At 41.4% G+C, this 17,500-nt stretch overlaps 1 protein-coding gene across 1 annotated transcript in view; it reads left to right on the plus strand.

The window, feature by feature from the left end:
* The window catches only part of COX7A2L (cytochrome c oxidase subunit 7A2 like), a 17,600-nt gene extending 10,625 nt beyond the window's left edge, over positions 1 to 6,975 (plus strand). Inside the window, exons 2-3 of the mRNA XM_085852274.1 lie at positions 4,969 to 5,118; positions 6,564 to 6,975. Coding sequence (XP_085708400.1) covers positions 4,969 to 5,118; positions 6,564 to 6,689 — 276 coding nt within the window. The 3' untranslated portion in view covers positions 6,690 to 6,975. The remainder of the gene's footprint in view (positions 1 to 4,968; positions 5,119 to 6,563) is intronic.
* The last annotated feature ends 10,525 nt before the right edge of the window (positions 6,976 to 17,500 follow it).

Consider the following 17,500-nt stretch of genomic DNA (forward strand, 5'->3'; position numbering starts at 1 on the left):
GAAGTCCATGTTGTGGCTGAACAACAGAGAAAAAGACTTGACAGAAGCGGTTGGACCACGAAGCTATAATTGATTATATTGAGATAAAATAGATGATCCTGAGTTTGATATCCAAGCATTTCAAGTGTGCAGATGAATTTGCCTTTCTGAAAATACAGGAAGTTTTGTCGTCACCACTTGCTGTTGCAACTGCTTCCACTACTTGTACTGTTACTACTCGTGCAGGGAGACCTGATATGACGAGACCGATGAAAACTCACCAAATAACACAAACTTTGAAACGAAACCGAACTAGGAGCACACAGTAAATACATGGGCAACAAAATAAACAGTCAAAATGCGACAAACGACGACCAGAAACTTATCTTTGAGAAAGTCGGCAGATACCCTTGGGTCATTCCATGTCAAATCATCAAAGAATCTGCCATCATCTCTCAGATTTTTGTAAAACTTTGGGAACCAATTGTGACCCATGAAAAACGGCAAGAACTCAAATATTTTTGCTAACAGCCTCTTAATTAGTGAGATACAGACTAACGAACTTTGGACTAATTAGCACGACGTCGCGAATTCAAATGGCCATATCTCTAAAAGTATAACACCTAGAGAGTTGGTTTTGGTGTCATTTTAAAGGTATTTTCATGCCCTATGAATTTGTCTGGGCAACATTTTCCAACCTCCAACCACAAAAAAGTTATCACAAAATATAAACTTCAATCGTGAATCCCCAAAAAATGTGTCCTTCAAATTTCCTCAAATTCATCCCAGAGGTACCTTATGACGTCAAGAAGCTTCCACTTGAGTTTTGTGATGGGCACTCCAATAGTTTCTGAGATATGAGCAATAATGTACATGTACGTATGGCATATAGGTTCGAAAATCAGCATTTGTAATGTATTATACAATCAATAAGTGAGTTCAAGTACACAGTGTTCACTAACTTGACTTCGGCTTTCAATTTCCTCTTCAATGCAGCAACAACAGCACTTGTTTCTTCCCCTCAGGTCCAGTTGAAAATGAAAGTATATTATACTTCAAAGCAATTGATGGTCGTTCCCTGTGTTCCCTGTCATGGCTAGGTTAGAATGATTGTATAATACATTACAAATGCTGATTTTCGAACTTATATGCCATATGTACATTTACATTATTGCTCATATCTCAGAAACTATTGGAGTGCCCATCACAAAACTTATGTGGAAGCTTCTTGACATCATAAGGTACCTCTGGGATGAATTTGAGGAAATTTGAAGGATACATTTTTTGGGGATTCACGATTGAAGTTTATATTTTGTGATAACTTTTTTTGTGGTTGGAGGTAGGAAAATGTTGCCCAGACAAATTCGTAGGGCATGAAAATACCTTTAAAATGACACCAAAATCAGCTCTCTAGGTGTTATACTTTTAGAGATATGGCCATTTGAATTCGCGACGTCGTGCTAATTAGTCCAAAGTTCGTTAGTCTGTATCTCACTAATTAAGAGGCTGTTAGCAAAAATATTTGAGTTCTTGCCGTTTTTCATGGGACCCAATTGGTTCCCAAAGTTTTACAAAAATCTGAGAGATGACGGCAGATTCTTTGATGATTTGACATGGAATGACCCCCTTGGAGAAACCACCTTCGCCTCAAAACCGGAAGTGAACCAGAATTCACAAACTCTTCGTGAAAGACTCCAAAGAGGATGGTTTCATGTCCTCTAACTAACGCTAGCAGACCGGCCACCCAGATGAACATTCACCCGAAGGACGGTGCATTTGTGATGCAGCGTTCCCTGTGAAACACCAATCCGACAGTTTTATAGTCTGGCCAGGAATCAAGCCGAGATGAGACCACAAAGGTAACTGCACTACCTCTGCACAATACTGTCCACACGTGTGTCCTTGCAAGCGATCAGCCAATGACAGAACTCTCCTACAAATGGTGGATGGTCTAAGTGTGGACCTTCAGAGATATTTTGCTGTACATTGTGTAAATTTTTATACATTTAAAAAAAAAATTTTTTTAGTACAACATGCATGTGGCAGGTCTACAAGAGCTTCCCATTGTTGTTGGTTGGGGTTGATTTTTGAAATGTGCACCTATTGGTCAGACAGCTGCTGAACCACACCCACATCTGACGCTTGACTCCACCCACCATAGCAGCCAGACAAAATGATATAGCCACCATCTTGGTTTTCTGGTGGGCCTAACACATTAGGCCTGTATACCTCTGCTGATGATACACTGTCCGGCTATGCTGCGTCAGATTTCCATTGGCTTTGTTTGGGTCGAGTGTTGATCACAATGAGGGACCCCGAAAAATCTAATCACATGTCGAATAAAAAATATTAATAAGGTTTAATCAAGCCTGTACGAGTCTCCCTGAAAAAAAATGTCGTTGCAAATTTTTTTTTTTGAATTTTAAACAATCTGTGACTATAATTGTTATAACCGTTCTGATATAACTGTGACAAATCGACTCTTTCAAGAACGTTTTAATTCTTAAAATGGAAATGTGCATTTCCCAATCGGCCCGTAACTGGATTTTTAAAGCCAATTCACTCATGCTTTGTTTTAATAAATGGTGAAGTCCTGTACCTCGAATGACCATGTACAGTTTTTTTTTCTGGACAAAAAGTTGATTAGGTGGGAGGGAGAGGGACACCACACACACACACACACACACACACACACACACACACACACACACACACACACACACACACACACACACACACACACACACACACACACACACACACACACACACACACACACACACACACCCCTGAGGTAACCGACATGAAGTAAATCATCCCCTGTTCAGAATCGCTCTGAATCTTATCTATCTATCTAATGTTATTAATTCACATGAGAACACGGGACAGACATGGCACAAGGTTAATGAGACAGATTAGAGAATGTAATCGGAGCCTGGTGTTGGCGCAGTGGTTTGGGCAGCGGCTTGGGATCCAAAAGGTCCTGAGTTCAAGCCCCGTTGGGCCACTGAATTAATACACCAGGGGGTTGATTCAGCCTGTCATCCTTCCGAGGTCGGCGAAATGAGTACCAGTATACTGGGCCGGTGTATACCCCGGTTAAAATAGGTATACCATGTCCCTGTGTCGTAAGAGGTGACCAGGGTTGCGTCAGGAAGGGCATCCGGCGTAAAACGTGCCAAATCACTATGCGGATCATACGGATGATCCGCTGTGACGACCCCTAAAAAGGGAGCAGCCGGAAGAAGAAGAAGAAGATTAGAGAATGTAATCTGAGACACGGCCTGTGGTCATGATTTTTTTTAAATATATATATATTTTTTATTCTCAGACCCAGCTTTCCCCCCATAGATACATGGGACATGAGCAAGGATGAGGGAGTTGAGTGTACAGACGCAATATATATATATATATATATATATATATATATATATATATATATATATATATATATATATATATATATATATATGTGGTCATTGTTGTTGTGATGTGATTTTACGTGCATGCTCATTTGAGTAAAAGAAGAAAATTTGATTCTTGAAGATTCCTTTTTGGTTCCTGGAAAACTGCATTTTCATTTCTTTGGAGGTATAGGAACTCTGCTTGGAAAAGGCAGCAGTAAAATATGAAAAAGATTTCCTGAATGTGTCTTCACCCTCATTCCTTCATTTGTTTTGTGGCATTTTGCTGACAGTTGTTTTATTTTTTTTATGTTTTGTTTTTTGCTTCTGGCTTCCCTCCTCCCCCCCTCCCCCACCCCCAACCCAGCATCACGTGCTCACTCCTTCCCCTGTTGTTTTATCAATAGGGAGGTTTGGGTTTGCTGCCAGGATGCTTCCTTAAGGGCTGTTTTTGAGTGCAGCAATGTGGATGGAATACAAGGAAACTGGAGATTGTGCAGTGTATAATTTGGATAAATAATTTTTCCAAACCTTGAGCTGTTTAGCACTCTTGATTGAAAATCTGGCTCAGGATTCTGGAATCCCAGGTTCAAATCCCATAAACTGTTTTGGTCTTTGTGCACTGGCAGGGTAGCTTAGAGGTATTCACACTCGCCGCTGAGTTGGCCAGCCTGGGTTTGGATCTGGACCCCTGCTATAAACTGTCACCCTGGTGTTCCGCATGCAGGAGGAGGCATCAACGTGTGTGATGTCCATCAGATGGACGTCAGTCTGGGTGTCCTGTCTGCATGCACCGATTGCTGAATGTTAAAGACGCCATGGTGTCCGACGCGAAGAGGAAGCGAGTTATCGCCGACACCCAAAATAAATTCAAAATTCCTGCCAAGGTCACAGATAGAAAGTGGTCTGGTCATCTTAGAAATTCATTGACACCAGAGTGCACTGCTCTTGCTATCTAGGAATGTGGTTTCTTTCTTGGTTCCAGCTTCTGCACCTCTCAACATATTCGCCAAGTTATTCTCATGTTTCATGTGAACAGCCATCTTTGACCATGTAGGACAACCAGTTTTTGTCTTCGCTGTGCCATCGTGACTTGCACCACTGTACTGTGGGCTATCGCATGACCATAAGTGCAGCCCCTGTTGTCATGAGGGGGCCCAATGTCGGAGCAGTTTCTGGGAATGTAAAATTGAATGAGTTATATGTAAAGTATTAAATTAGCTTGATAAACCAACTAATGAGAACTTTAAGTATGTTTACCTGTGGTATTAATCATCCTTTGTTATGTGTAGACATTCAACCTATGCTGAGAGTTTGTAGTTTGTTTGTGGGTGTAAGCTTCCCTCGTATACAAATTGTACAATGCCATGTTCAAAGCGCAAAAATGAAACTGAAGACCATGGTGCAGGCACGAGACTTGAGAAACATCATATTGCATTCTTTGTCCAAAATTATGTGGAACATCCTTCTGATGCCTTTTTAAGTGACAATGGAATGATGTCGGCATGCACACCTGAAAATTATAACATCTGAGCAAGTTACCATGACCACGCTCCCTCACTCCCCGTTCCTCATGCGTCGACAGGTTTTTCGCCCAACTCCAGTTCGAAGTCAACCGAAGATAAAATCTCCTCTGCCAAGCCAACGCACCACGGAGTCGGAGCCTTCTAGCCATTCCCATGTTCAAACTCGAGGCATGAGAAACAAGGTTCCTGAGCTGCAGAAACTTTTTCAGGTGTGACCTTGTGCCTCGGATCATTTTGAACTTTGCTTTGGGTTGGGTTGAGGAGTGGGGACGAGTTTTAAGATAAATTAATTTTCTTCCATTGCTCGGTCATTCGTACCAAAATTATTTCTTCCTATGATCTTGCTTGTCTTCCATAAAATTTGTGGATCCAGGATTTCCTAAAAGCCTCATTCATCCACCCTGATATTAGTGGATTTTCCTCCCCTTGAGCTTTCAAGGAAGATGGTGGTTTATGAAACATTTAACTGCAGTTGTGTTTCATAAACTAGTACGTGCCCGTAAAAAAATTAATTAAAAATAAATAAATAAATATTCAAACCGCGAGCAACAAACAACAACCACACAGGCCGTTTCTTCGCTCTCGTGTGCCCATACGTGCGTGGCCCGGAAGTTCGCATATTATTCGCAATTTATTTTTAATACCCAATTATTCAATTAGCGCTAACGTATTTTACCTTTTCGCAATGTCGTGGCAAGGAAAAACAAAAAGAGAAGAGAGAAAAAAATTTTACTTCCTGGTTCGGAGCATACCAGCATTCTGATGTTACCGAAATTTATGCACCGTCTAATATGAAAACGATCATAACTTGGGGCATTGTGTTTATCTATAAATGTGCATAAGAAATTATTAGAATACACGAAGTCATCATTATCTGGAAGTCTGTACGTTGTAACCCGTAATGGGGAACGCGGCTGAGCTTCCCTTCCCCATCGGCCACGCCCACACAATAACGTGTCTTGTCATTGGTTTGGTAAATAAATGGCCAGAACTTGGGAAGCACTTGTCCGATTAATATCAAACCTTAAAAAGGCACATCCTCAGGTCCCCAGCAATATATCTGGCAAGTTTCAATTAGATCGGACCAGTGGTTATCGAGAAACAGCGGTCACACACACACACACACACACACACACACACACACACACCCCCACACACACACACCCACACACACCCACACACACACACACACACACACACACACACACACACACACACACACACACACACACACACACACACACACACACACACACACACACACACACACACACACACACACACACACACACACACACTGCTGGAATTATAGATAGATAACGCATTCCTGACAACATGGTCTCACATTTATTTCCTGAAAATGATGAATTTTCTCAAAAGGCCCCCTTTCTTTCCTTCCTTTCTTGCTTCTGCCACAAAAGTGAAGGATTAATTCCTGCTGCCATTGTCATGTGACAATTTTGGTACAACCGATAACGTCAAAGCAATTGGCTAATCCATTACAACCAGTCAGTTCGTCACATGATGGCCCTTGGCATTGGTCAATTGAGTGAGAACATTAATTAGTTGCACCAAGTTGTGTAAAATGACATTTCAGAAATGAGCATGCATTGTACATTTTCATTTCATTCCCATCCCCAACTTCCCCACTCAGAAAGAAGATGGTGTGCCTGTACACTTGAAATTAGGGCTACCCGATGAAGTGCTCTACCGTACTACAATGGCTCTGACCCTTGGTGGCATTTTGTACGTCTTTGTCGCCCTGTACAAGAGTATGTAATCTGTTGTTGGGCAGCGGCTAATCTCACAAACACAACAGCCTTTGTCTTGGGCCTTCCCTGGTGTCGGATGTATACATTGGTCATATGTTCAGTTCTACTCAAGCAGCATACTGCGACGCACGTGAGCCATGATTTTGACCTTGCACTTTGTATGGGATTTAGAGTTGACCACTGGTCATGTGGTCTTGTTTATGTTCAGAATTGATGTCTCATCGGTGCTGCCTGCAGTTTCTAAAAAAAAAAAAAATGGTTGTGATTTGTGAATAAAGAAATGATTCTATCCTCTTGAAGTTCCTGTGATGTGTAATAGTGCCGACATGAGTGGTTGACCTTGCATCTCCCATGGTTCTTCCTTTTTATTTGCCTACGATGCCATTGGATCACCGGCACAACCACATCCTCAGAAATAGTGCAACCGGTAGCTAGATGTTGGTAAAAGTTCAGCGGCATCCAATGATGCTTTCAGTTAAAACTAATCCAGCTGCTAGTTACATTGTTGCTACATTGTTCTTCCAATAACACTGATGCCGTATGAACTGATGCATATGGTCTGATGTAAATGGTCTCAAGAGCAGACCGAATTGTTGAAGCTTTTCTTTTGACATGTGATGATTGCAATGTAAGAGGTGAATCTGATCGAGTCAATGAGGAAAGCCCCCCTCTGGGTTATTGAATGATGTCATCATTCTCCATCACTGAAAATATTGCAAAAAGCCTCGACTATGCATCATGGTGTGTAAAGGTCACTTGTCAGGTTTATGCTCAAATGCACATTCTACTGAATGATTTCATGCACTTTGGCATTGAGGCCTAATGATGTGTAGTCAGGACATTCTTTTGACCAGGATGCATACACAGAATGGCATTGTCCTAACAAATGATTATGACGCGTTTGATGCCTATAGTCAATGCAAGCAGATGTCACAGCTGGCTAAACGTTTCTTCATCTTCTGCTCTGACGTACAAAAAGCTTTAACCCCCTGCCTGTGAATCAGGGTGACAGAAATAGGATCTCGTTACCCGGCACGTGGAGTGCAAAGTGGGGTTAGGCAATTGGTTCACTTTGTCTGTCTGTCTACAGACGTCGGTCTATGATCGAGGAGCTACTTAATTGCAATTGAATTTTCCATTTTGAACACTAGAACATGAATCTCCGGTTTATCTGTACTCCGGCTCTGAATGTGGCAAATTGTATGGAATCTCGTCCTGAGCGCCCATGCGCACAGAGGAGTAAGGCAATTTTCTTACTCTCTCTCTGCCTGCGTGGCAGTCGAACATAATAGAAAATTATTCCACACAGGAAACTTACTGTTTTTTTTTAGTGACATCACAACAGGCACAAAGAACTAATGTAAAAGGGGGTGCATCAACGATGGCAAACTTCTGAACGAATGTTTTTTTTTTTTTTTTCCTCCAGTCTTTAAAACTTATTTCATTTGAAATATATGTGTGTGTATATATATATATATATATATATATATATATATATATATATATATATAATTTAAATATTTCCTTCTTGCACTTCCAAAAACCTTCAGTTTTGCAGTACTAGGACTGAATTAAACACCATCTTTACCAAAGGACGGAGTAACAGTGAGATTCAGACAAAATGGTGGTGCCTAGCATTACGACGCCGAGAGTTAACTTCGTCCAAAAGATCTCTGTTTCATACATTTTCTTTTTTTTCCCTGAAAGATAATTCCAAAATCACATTTTTTTCCAAGAAGAGTTGGCAGAAGGTTTAGCTCTGGACTCTTCTGTTTGACCCGTCTGCTTCGATTGGTTGCCGTCAGGCTTATTGTTCAAAGCTAGCAAAGATTGTGCTCAGAAACGCAAAGCAATTGTTGAAAAGACCCTTCCCACATCCCTTTTCTCAAGACTGCATGGGGCTAAGGTGTTCTCTGAACTCTAGTTCACTTGGGGGAAATCAAACCCATATTTAGACAACGAATAATACCTGTGCTGTCCAGGAGTAAAATATGATTGTCATTACCCCATTCCGCAGGCAGAGATCAGTGGTTAAACCACTTGCACTATTGATCCACATGTACGGGCAAAAATTGCAAGTAGTCTCCCCACAATCAAGGGAAGGAGGTTTGAGGGTGGTACGTTATGTCCATGACCCTCGGTACCCTGAGCACTTATGCAAAATTTGGTGGAGAGTGGTCCAGCAGTTTTGGATTCCATAATGATGAGATGTACACACAGAGAATTGCCTTATTTTAGTTAGATTTGGTGTTGCAACCTCTGCTCTCTGTCCTCATGTGGTACAATCATTATCTTTTTTGTTTTTTTGGGGGGGGCATCCGATGAATATTAAAACGATTTGTTTATTTCAAAAATGTCACACTATTCACTACCAAGGAGAACTTAATCAATGGGCCCAATTTTTTCCATTTTGTTGGGGGATCGCCAAAGGAGAGAGATTCTGGCCAAAGTCTCTCTGGAATTAGCTGCCGAGGCCAGACGTTAGACTGAAGGTAATTTGGGTAGGAATTTGTAATTTATTCAGGGTGCCGGTGATAACGTGTCTACTCTTTGCGAAAGACCTTTGGATCTAATACTTGGAATGGTCGCTCGAAAAGTAATGGCAGTCGAGGGTGGTAGATATTAGATTGGTTCAAATTGTAATTGGGTAGCTAGTGTGTGTGGATGGGTGATGGTTTTTGGGGTTGGTGCAGTGCAGGCATTTTGGGCCAAACGGTCTCTTGCACAAAACTTCCTTGTGGGTATCTAACATTAAGCCTGGTGCTGGCTCAGTGGTTAAGGTGGCTGGTTTAATATCTTTGGGTCTTGAGTTTGAGCCCTTGTCGAGCCGTTGAAATAACACCAGGTGGGTTGACTCAGCCTGCCATCCTTCCGAGGTCGGAAAAATGAGTACCAGATTACTGGTAATCAGCGGCGCAGCCATGCTTCCAGCAATTATGCAACCAGCAGTTACAGGCTGCAGACGAAATAAAAATCTTTAACTTCCACCAGTGACCAGTGTTATCAGATGCCTCGCCCTGCCTGTAACGCACCAGGATGACAGTTTATAGCTGGGTCGAGACTAAAACCCAGGCTAAACAGCTCAGAGGTTAGTGTGCGTACGTCCAGGCTCTCCTGCCAGCCCAAGAATAGTTGACCTCTTCTTCCAATTACATTTTTGGCTGAGTTCAGATATCTGACTTCTTGAATTCAGAAAGTGAAAATGCAATGTTAGGATTGATAAAATTTGTGCATTAAAGGTTCGGGAAAACAATTCAACCAAACTTTGAATTCCCCTGCACCTGCCGAGCCGAGATGTCGAGACGCTCGCGCCAGGGGGCGCATGTAGTTCATCTGAACTTAAGGGTCCGTGTCACTTGGACCCCTATGCGGTTCAGCATTTCCAACCACGCTGGAGAACTTAACCCCCCCCCCCTTCACATCAACGGAAGTGTCCGTCGCAGCACTGAAGTGGCTTTTGATGTGAAGAGACGATGCAGTAGTTTAAAACGGAGTGCCACTCCTTTGCGGCACTGAAGTATGATCTGAAGCATTCGTGCGAAGAGGGCTTAAGTTATCTTTAAAACATTACTGGTATGCTAGCTTACTCTTATTGGTGTGTGTTTGATTTCTGTAGCTGTTCAGAAATCTGATCCAGAAAGGACCATGGATACCCCTGGGTCTTATTTACCCTGATAGAAGTGCCCCGAACAACCTGAATAAGGGTATGACAGAACCACCAGGCACCACCACCCCCACCATGACTGTATTTACATGTTTTGATGTCTGTGTCATTGCACATGCGATGAGTTTCAAATGAGCCGACCTTTCAATGAAATGGGAAACTCATAAACTGGGTACTTGGTTAATCCGTTGCAATTAGTAATATATTAAGCTTTTTAAAAGATTAAGTGACCTGAATAAACAACTATATTATCCTGGAGTTTGTGAGCGTTTCAAAAGGATTACAAATGAACACAAGGTTCAAAACGCGGTCACAAAAGAACCACAACAGCACTCGGTGGAGTGCATACCTCCACCCAGGATGAACTGTTTATATTTTGCATCCGACTGATAGGCTGCATCTGCATTCGGACCTGAACCAAAATCTAATGGGATTGTTCTCGTTATCTACCCAACTCATCCACAACTTTTTGAGATAGGTACTGATATGCAATGCAGGATTATCGTTTTTGGCCCATCTCTCAATGATGACTAATCATTGATAAAAATTAAAAAATTATAGCATCAGTATCTCGATCTTCACCAAAATCGAATCAATTCTTCCTTGTCACACACCCAACCTGTCCACCAAATTTCGTCTGAATCCGTTCACAACTCTTTGAGATATCTTGTTCACAGAGAGGCAGGTAATTCAAACAGGTGAAAATATAACCTTGGGACACCTTCGATGGTACAGGTAACTATTTGAACGTTTCTTCCACCTACCCATTTTTTTAATTTTTTTGTATACATTGTCGAGGTTCGTATGAGAGCTAACACACAGCAAGGGGGGCATGAGACAAGAGGGGTGGGAAAGGGAAGGACAAAACAGTGGGGAACAGAGACATTAGGAGATCTGTGGAAGGGAGAGGGGTGGGGTGGGGAACATGGGGAATACAAGATGGACATTACAGGGACTTTCAGGAAGGAAAGCAGGGAATTTGAACGAGGTGGATTAGCGGGGGTAGAAAAGATCGAGGATTTGGATGGGGGATGATAAGAGGTTGGTGGTTATTAGAGATTGTTTGAATGGAGAAAAATAAGAGGTGGTGGTTATTAGAGATCCCCATTATGAGAGAGATGGTGAATCTTGTAAACTGTAAAAGGTTGTTTACAATTCGTTGTTCACCATATCACCATATTTCGCAGGATTTTCTGGTTTAGTTTCTGGAGCAAGCAATGAGTTTTATTTTTGCAGGAGGGGGAGTTACAAGATTATTTCCGTTTCAACCTCATAGCTCTTCGAATGTGTGCATATGGTGCTCGCGTTCTGTAAACAGGAGCCACAATTACAAAACGTACAGCATGGGACAGACAAGGAACAGCACGTCACATCCGCACGCTGGGACACATCTCACGATGATTGTGCACATCCCGTCGCTTGTGTTTGGCGCTCCATTTGCGCACATCCCAGTCCGACTGTGTGAACCCATATACACGAATGCTCTGCATTCATCCATTATTTTTATTGCAAGATGTCCTAACCCCCCCCCCCACCCCTCCCCAAGCAACTCTCTGCTCTCCACCCCCAACTGTCTGTCTTCCCTTCCCCTCCCTCTTTCTTCTCGTTCTTAAATCTGTTCCTGCACTGTTAGTTAAAAACAGGTATAAGAACTAGAGGGGGAGCACTCGGGAGAGTGCAAAACCTCCGCCGCCAATACTGCTGGATCACTCAAGTGAACCTGATATCTTATTCATTAAATATGATTTCAACAGCGCTGAGAGTTATAGTTCTTTTCTACATTTTTTTTTTGGGGGGGGGGGGGGGTTGGAAATCACTTAAAACATGTAAAAATGCAAAAAAAAAGATTTTTTTCTCAATTTTTTTGGGGGGGTTGGAAATCACTTAAAACATGTAAAAATGCAAAAAAAAGATTTTTTTCTCAATTTTTTTTGGGGGGTTGGAAATCACTTAAAATATGTAGAAATGCAAAAAAAATTTCTTTAACAATTTTTTTTTGGGGGGGGGAGGTAACAATTTTTTTGAGGGGGGTTGGAAATCACTTAAAACATGTAGAAATGCAAAAAAAAAAAATTTTTTTTTCTCTAAATTTTTTTTGAGGGGGGGGGACCAAGTCCAAAATTTAATGGCATGATCCTTGGACCATGCCTAACCCCCCCCCCCACCAAGTTTCGTCGAAATCCGTCGAGGAGTTTTTTTCCGTAATACTGTTTACAAACAAACAAACAAACAGAAAGGGGTGAAAACAGTAACCTCCATCCATCTTCGAAGATGGCGGAGGTTAACAAATAAATAAAACATGTTTAAGTCACAATCTTATGAGATTCCATCATCTTGCAATTCTTCAGTAAAAATAGTGGATAAATAATCTAAATGATGATAAACTAAAAGGGGACTCTTCTACAACATGACGTTGCCAGATACGCCTCCACCCACATCATTACATCGTTATACATATGAGTACCAAATTTGATTTAAATCCCTGAACCCAGATTGAAAATATTAAATATTTTTGAGTGCCAGACCATGTGCCCGATCAGGTTGAAATTTAAAGCACTTATTCCCCATGACAACTGGATTAAAATTGTGAAGTTTCATGTCGATTGATGAAGCAGTTCAAGAGAAATAGTTCAAAAAAAAAGATTTTCATTCAATCCAAAATGGCTGCCAGTCCATGTGACCTATTAATTATTTATGAACACACTGGTATTCGCAAGGCTTGGAAAACATGTGGTTAAAGTTTCCCCTCAATCTGTCAAGCCATTCTGGAGAAGAAGGTTTTTAAAGATTTACTCTTCAAAAAAATCATAGATGCCAAACCATGTGACATCATAGGTGGAGAACTTTTTGGTCCTCGTGGATAGGTGGTCATAGCTGTTTCGCCTCGATCTGTTCAGCCGTTTCAAGAGAAGAAAATTTTTGAATGTTTTTATGTTAAAAAAAAAATAGCTGCCAAACTCCGTGACCGATGTCGTCCTCAAATTTTACCCCATACAATTTAGCCCTAGATGACCCTCAAAATTTTTCATACTGACCGAATAAAGCATTCGATGTACACAATTATGACTTCATAACAAAGCCATCTATGACATCATGAAAAAAAAATCACACTTGTTTCCCATGGGGTGTACTTGACATGTGACAAGTTTCATTTTTTTTCCATGAGCAGTTTCAGGGATATAGTGGTCTAACGTTTTTCCTTTTTTCAAACATGGCTGTTGCACCCTGTGCCCTACGACGTCATGATTATGATTAAAACATACTACATGAGTAGTTGCACCAATGGTGAAAAATTTGTCATTTGGAAAAGCGGTTAGAGAGAAAAGTAGAAGGGCGCTCAGTAGAGCGCATACCTCCGCTACATAATGTCTGATCCACGAGAACATATTGGGCCCGTTACATTTTTGAAATATCATGCTACACACGACAATGTCATTTTTGGCCCTCTCTCTCAATGGTGAAGAATCACTTAAAAATTATATAATTCTCGTATCTCGATCCGGATGCGGATCTTCACCAAAATCGAATAAATTCGTCATGGTCACACACCCGACCTGTTCACCAAGTTTCGTCTGAATCCATCCACATGTTTTTGAGATATCCTGCACACAAACAGACAAATGAAATTGCTCATTGAGCAAGGAATTGCCAGAATAACTTTGTCATATCTCCATGATCTCTGAAAAAACAAAAACCTGGAAATCAATTTGGTTCTTATAAGTCGATAGTGGTACTGTTTAATGAGTTATAGCACTTGGTTTGGTCATGATCATAACTTGGAAGTCAATCGGAATTGAAATGGCATTTTATCGCATTTTGAAAGTTTTGAAATGAGACCCCCCCCTAACATTCGACCCCCGACCGCTAAGAAGTTTGTTGGTGTGACACCCCCAATGAGATATACGGTTGGATGCAGTATTGGAAGATGTACATTTTGGATTTAGTTTGAAGTCAATACGACCATTTTAGCGGAGGTTATTGCGAAAATAAGAATTTCAGTTTTTCGGTGACCTTGACCTTGACCTTTGACCGAGATTCACCAAAAACGACAAGTGTCTAAGTTGGACCATGGCCGACGTCTGTACCCAGTTTGGTCATGATTGCTGAAACGGTGTGGCTGCTACAGGGTAAACAAACACACAAACAGACAGACACACAGAATGACACACACAACTGACCAACATAATTGCCGAAATCCGAAGGATTCCGGCAATTAACAAGAAGAAGACGTCGTGCAGAGCACAATACTTGCAAAATCCATAAAACAAATTTGACCTTAAAAATAATTGCCGGTTGAATTAAATGACCAAATATGCAACTCTTCAAATTTGAAGTGAATCGGATGAAAATTGATAATTTTAGACAATGACAATGTGTTGACCTTTTGGCCTTTGTGGACCTCCAAAATAATTGGTGGTTTAATTCAGTGACCTGAAATATAAATCCTCTTCCAATTTCAAGTCAATCGGATGAAAATTGGGGATTTTAGAAATCTCCCCTTAGCTGTTGACCTTGGGCTGATGTTGACCTTTTGGCCTATGTGGACGTCCAAAATAATTGGTTGAATTAAGTTACCAGAAATATAAATCCTTTTCAAATTTCAAGTCAATCGGATGAAAATTGAGGATTTTAGAAATCCCACCTAAGTTTTTGACCTTGGGACTATGTTAGCCTTTTGTCCTTTTGACCTCAAAAATAATAGCCTTGCTCCTTATGACAAACTCTACAATGTTGTGAAGTTTCGTGGAAATCGGTTTGAAATTGTGACCTGCAGGCGATAAACAGACAGACAGACAGACAGCACAGACAAGCCGGTAGGCCGCGATGGGTCGCCGAGCATGGAAACTATAAGATATAGAGCAAAATGGATGTCATATAGCGGATAGGGAATCACCTTAAGATTATGCATATCAAATCTCATCCAGTTCCATCCACTGATAACTACTCGGTATCCATTTGAATGAAAAGTACCGAAAATTCGGTTTGAAATCGGAAATCCCCAAAGTTCGAGGGGGTGCTGTGGGTGAACAAAGATCTAAATTGAAATTCCGGCTCGATAGTTTGTGCACAATGTATTCCAGATGATTAGTGTGAATTTTCATGACCATCCGACCATAACCCTAGGAGGAGTAACATTTGGCGCGAAGGCACCTCCAGCTCTCGCGTATTATCGATTTTTGCACTAATTGACCTTTGACCCCTGACCGAAGCGAAATCGGTCAATATGTCCTGAGGCAAAGTTGTAGTACTCATTGAGTACCATGAACTGCAACGTTTCATCCGTATCGATGCACTCACCTGGTCGCTAGGGGGCCTTCAATTTTCGCCAATTTTTGCGCATACCCTAATTGTAGGGGGCGCCGTAGGTGAAGTATTCCATATATCACAAAAACCGGAATATATTGGATAGAGCATCACCTGTAGATCATTCGTGCCAAATTTCATAACTCTGTGTGGGATAATGGCTTTCGGAATTGATTTTGCGTGAACGGTACCGATTTTGAAGGTTTTTCAGTTATTGCGAGGGAACCAAAGCGTCCCTAGCAACCGTCACAATATCCAAAGCACGAGGTCATAAGATGTACCTCCCACCCGAGATTGGTCGAAATCCGCCCATGTTTACTACCAATTATGCTGATGACAAACGAACAAACATCCAAACAAACAAACAGAATTACTGACAATAAGGGTCACCTATTTCGGCGACCCAATTACTGACAATAAGGGTCACCTATTTCGGCGACCCAATAAACACAGATAGGGGGCAAAACATAACCTCCTTCACCTTCGGTGGCAGAGGTGCCTTCGTCCGTACGGACGCGTGGGCGGAGGTGCGTTCGTCCGTACGGACGCGTGGACGGGCGTGCTTTGTCCGTTCGGATGAATGGACAACCCGAAAACATCATGCCCCCGATAACTTCGTCAGCGGAGGATAAAGATTTATCTCATTGGTGAAGTGAAAAAAGAATATACTCCGAAACTCCTCGGACAAAGACCTTCATCATGATATGAGTTTTTTAGTACAGTCAAAATGTCGGATGACCTCCCACAAATTGCAACAAAAGCAAACTCAACAGATTTTGATTCCTGGATATGTCCTCAGTGACAGAAAAAAAAGTTCTAAGGGATCCTCCAGGGGGAAAGTCCTGAAATCATGGAAATCCAATATGGCCGCCACGGCTTCGGGGAAAATGAGAAAATTGTAAAGGTTGATATTTTAATATGTAAATATATGTTTTTCTGCATTCTAATTGTTTCTAGTTATGGTCAGTATATTGATATACAAGAATAATTATAAAAAAGTGAAATATATTGAGGGTAAAATAAAAAATTATAGCTTTTTTATCCAAAAATGTCAATTTTTTTCCCGAAAAAAAAAAATTTACCTGCTACTGATTTCGGCTCCTGGACCAAAGAAAATAAGAAACGTTGAAGACACAAGATGAAATCAAGTTTATGGCAATACAATATAATTAGGTAAATCATTGAAACATGACAAAATTCACAATTCCACTCGGGGCAATCGCATCTGCCTGACGAAGGTTTCGAAATGAAAATGAAAATTCGCGTTAAACTCAGAAACTACATCCATTATAAACTTACTATACATGTTGAGAAAAATCAAGCATATTAAAGTTAGAACTCGACAATGTCGTCATCATCCTCATCATTGTCACATGGAGTGTTTGTGCAGCCAGAGCCCCTGCAGTTTCCACAAGCTGGAGTGCACTCAATGTTGTGCTTCTTGCATGTGCATCTCATGGTGCTACATTCAGCCTGGCAGTTGCACCTAATGACACGTAACATCTTTTCAGGAGCTGGAGCTATCGATGTCTGAAGTGGCACAAAACCCTCGTCACACTTCTGCCAACCCCAGTCTGTTGGAAGAAGTTCATCTGCACATCCCTTCCATTCTTGGACTTGCAGATACACGCGGAGGCTGTGATACTTTGCTGTTTCTGATGTTGGTGGTAACGTCTGTGGTTGCACGTGAGAGGAGCTCCAAGCCACCTTGTCCCAGTACCGCTGATATCGGAGGGTGTCCAGGTTGTCAGTTGACTTTCCGTTGTTGATTATAACAAATGTTTTTTAAAATACATTTGCCACATCACACACGGAAGCTGGATATGTATCAAAAACCTTGGCCTGGTCACG

This window comes from Eptatretus burgeri, chromosome 13 (assembly GCF_056783735.1).
Source record: "Eptatretus burgeri isolate ZD-2024b chromosome 13, Ebu_testis_v1, whole genome shotgun sequence".
In the NCBI taxonomy this organism is placed as follows: Eukaryota; Metazoa; Chordata; class Myxini; order Myxiniformes; family Myxinidae; genus Eptatretus; species Eptatretus burgeri.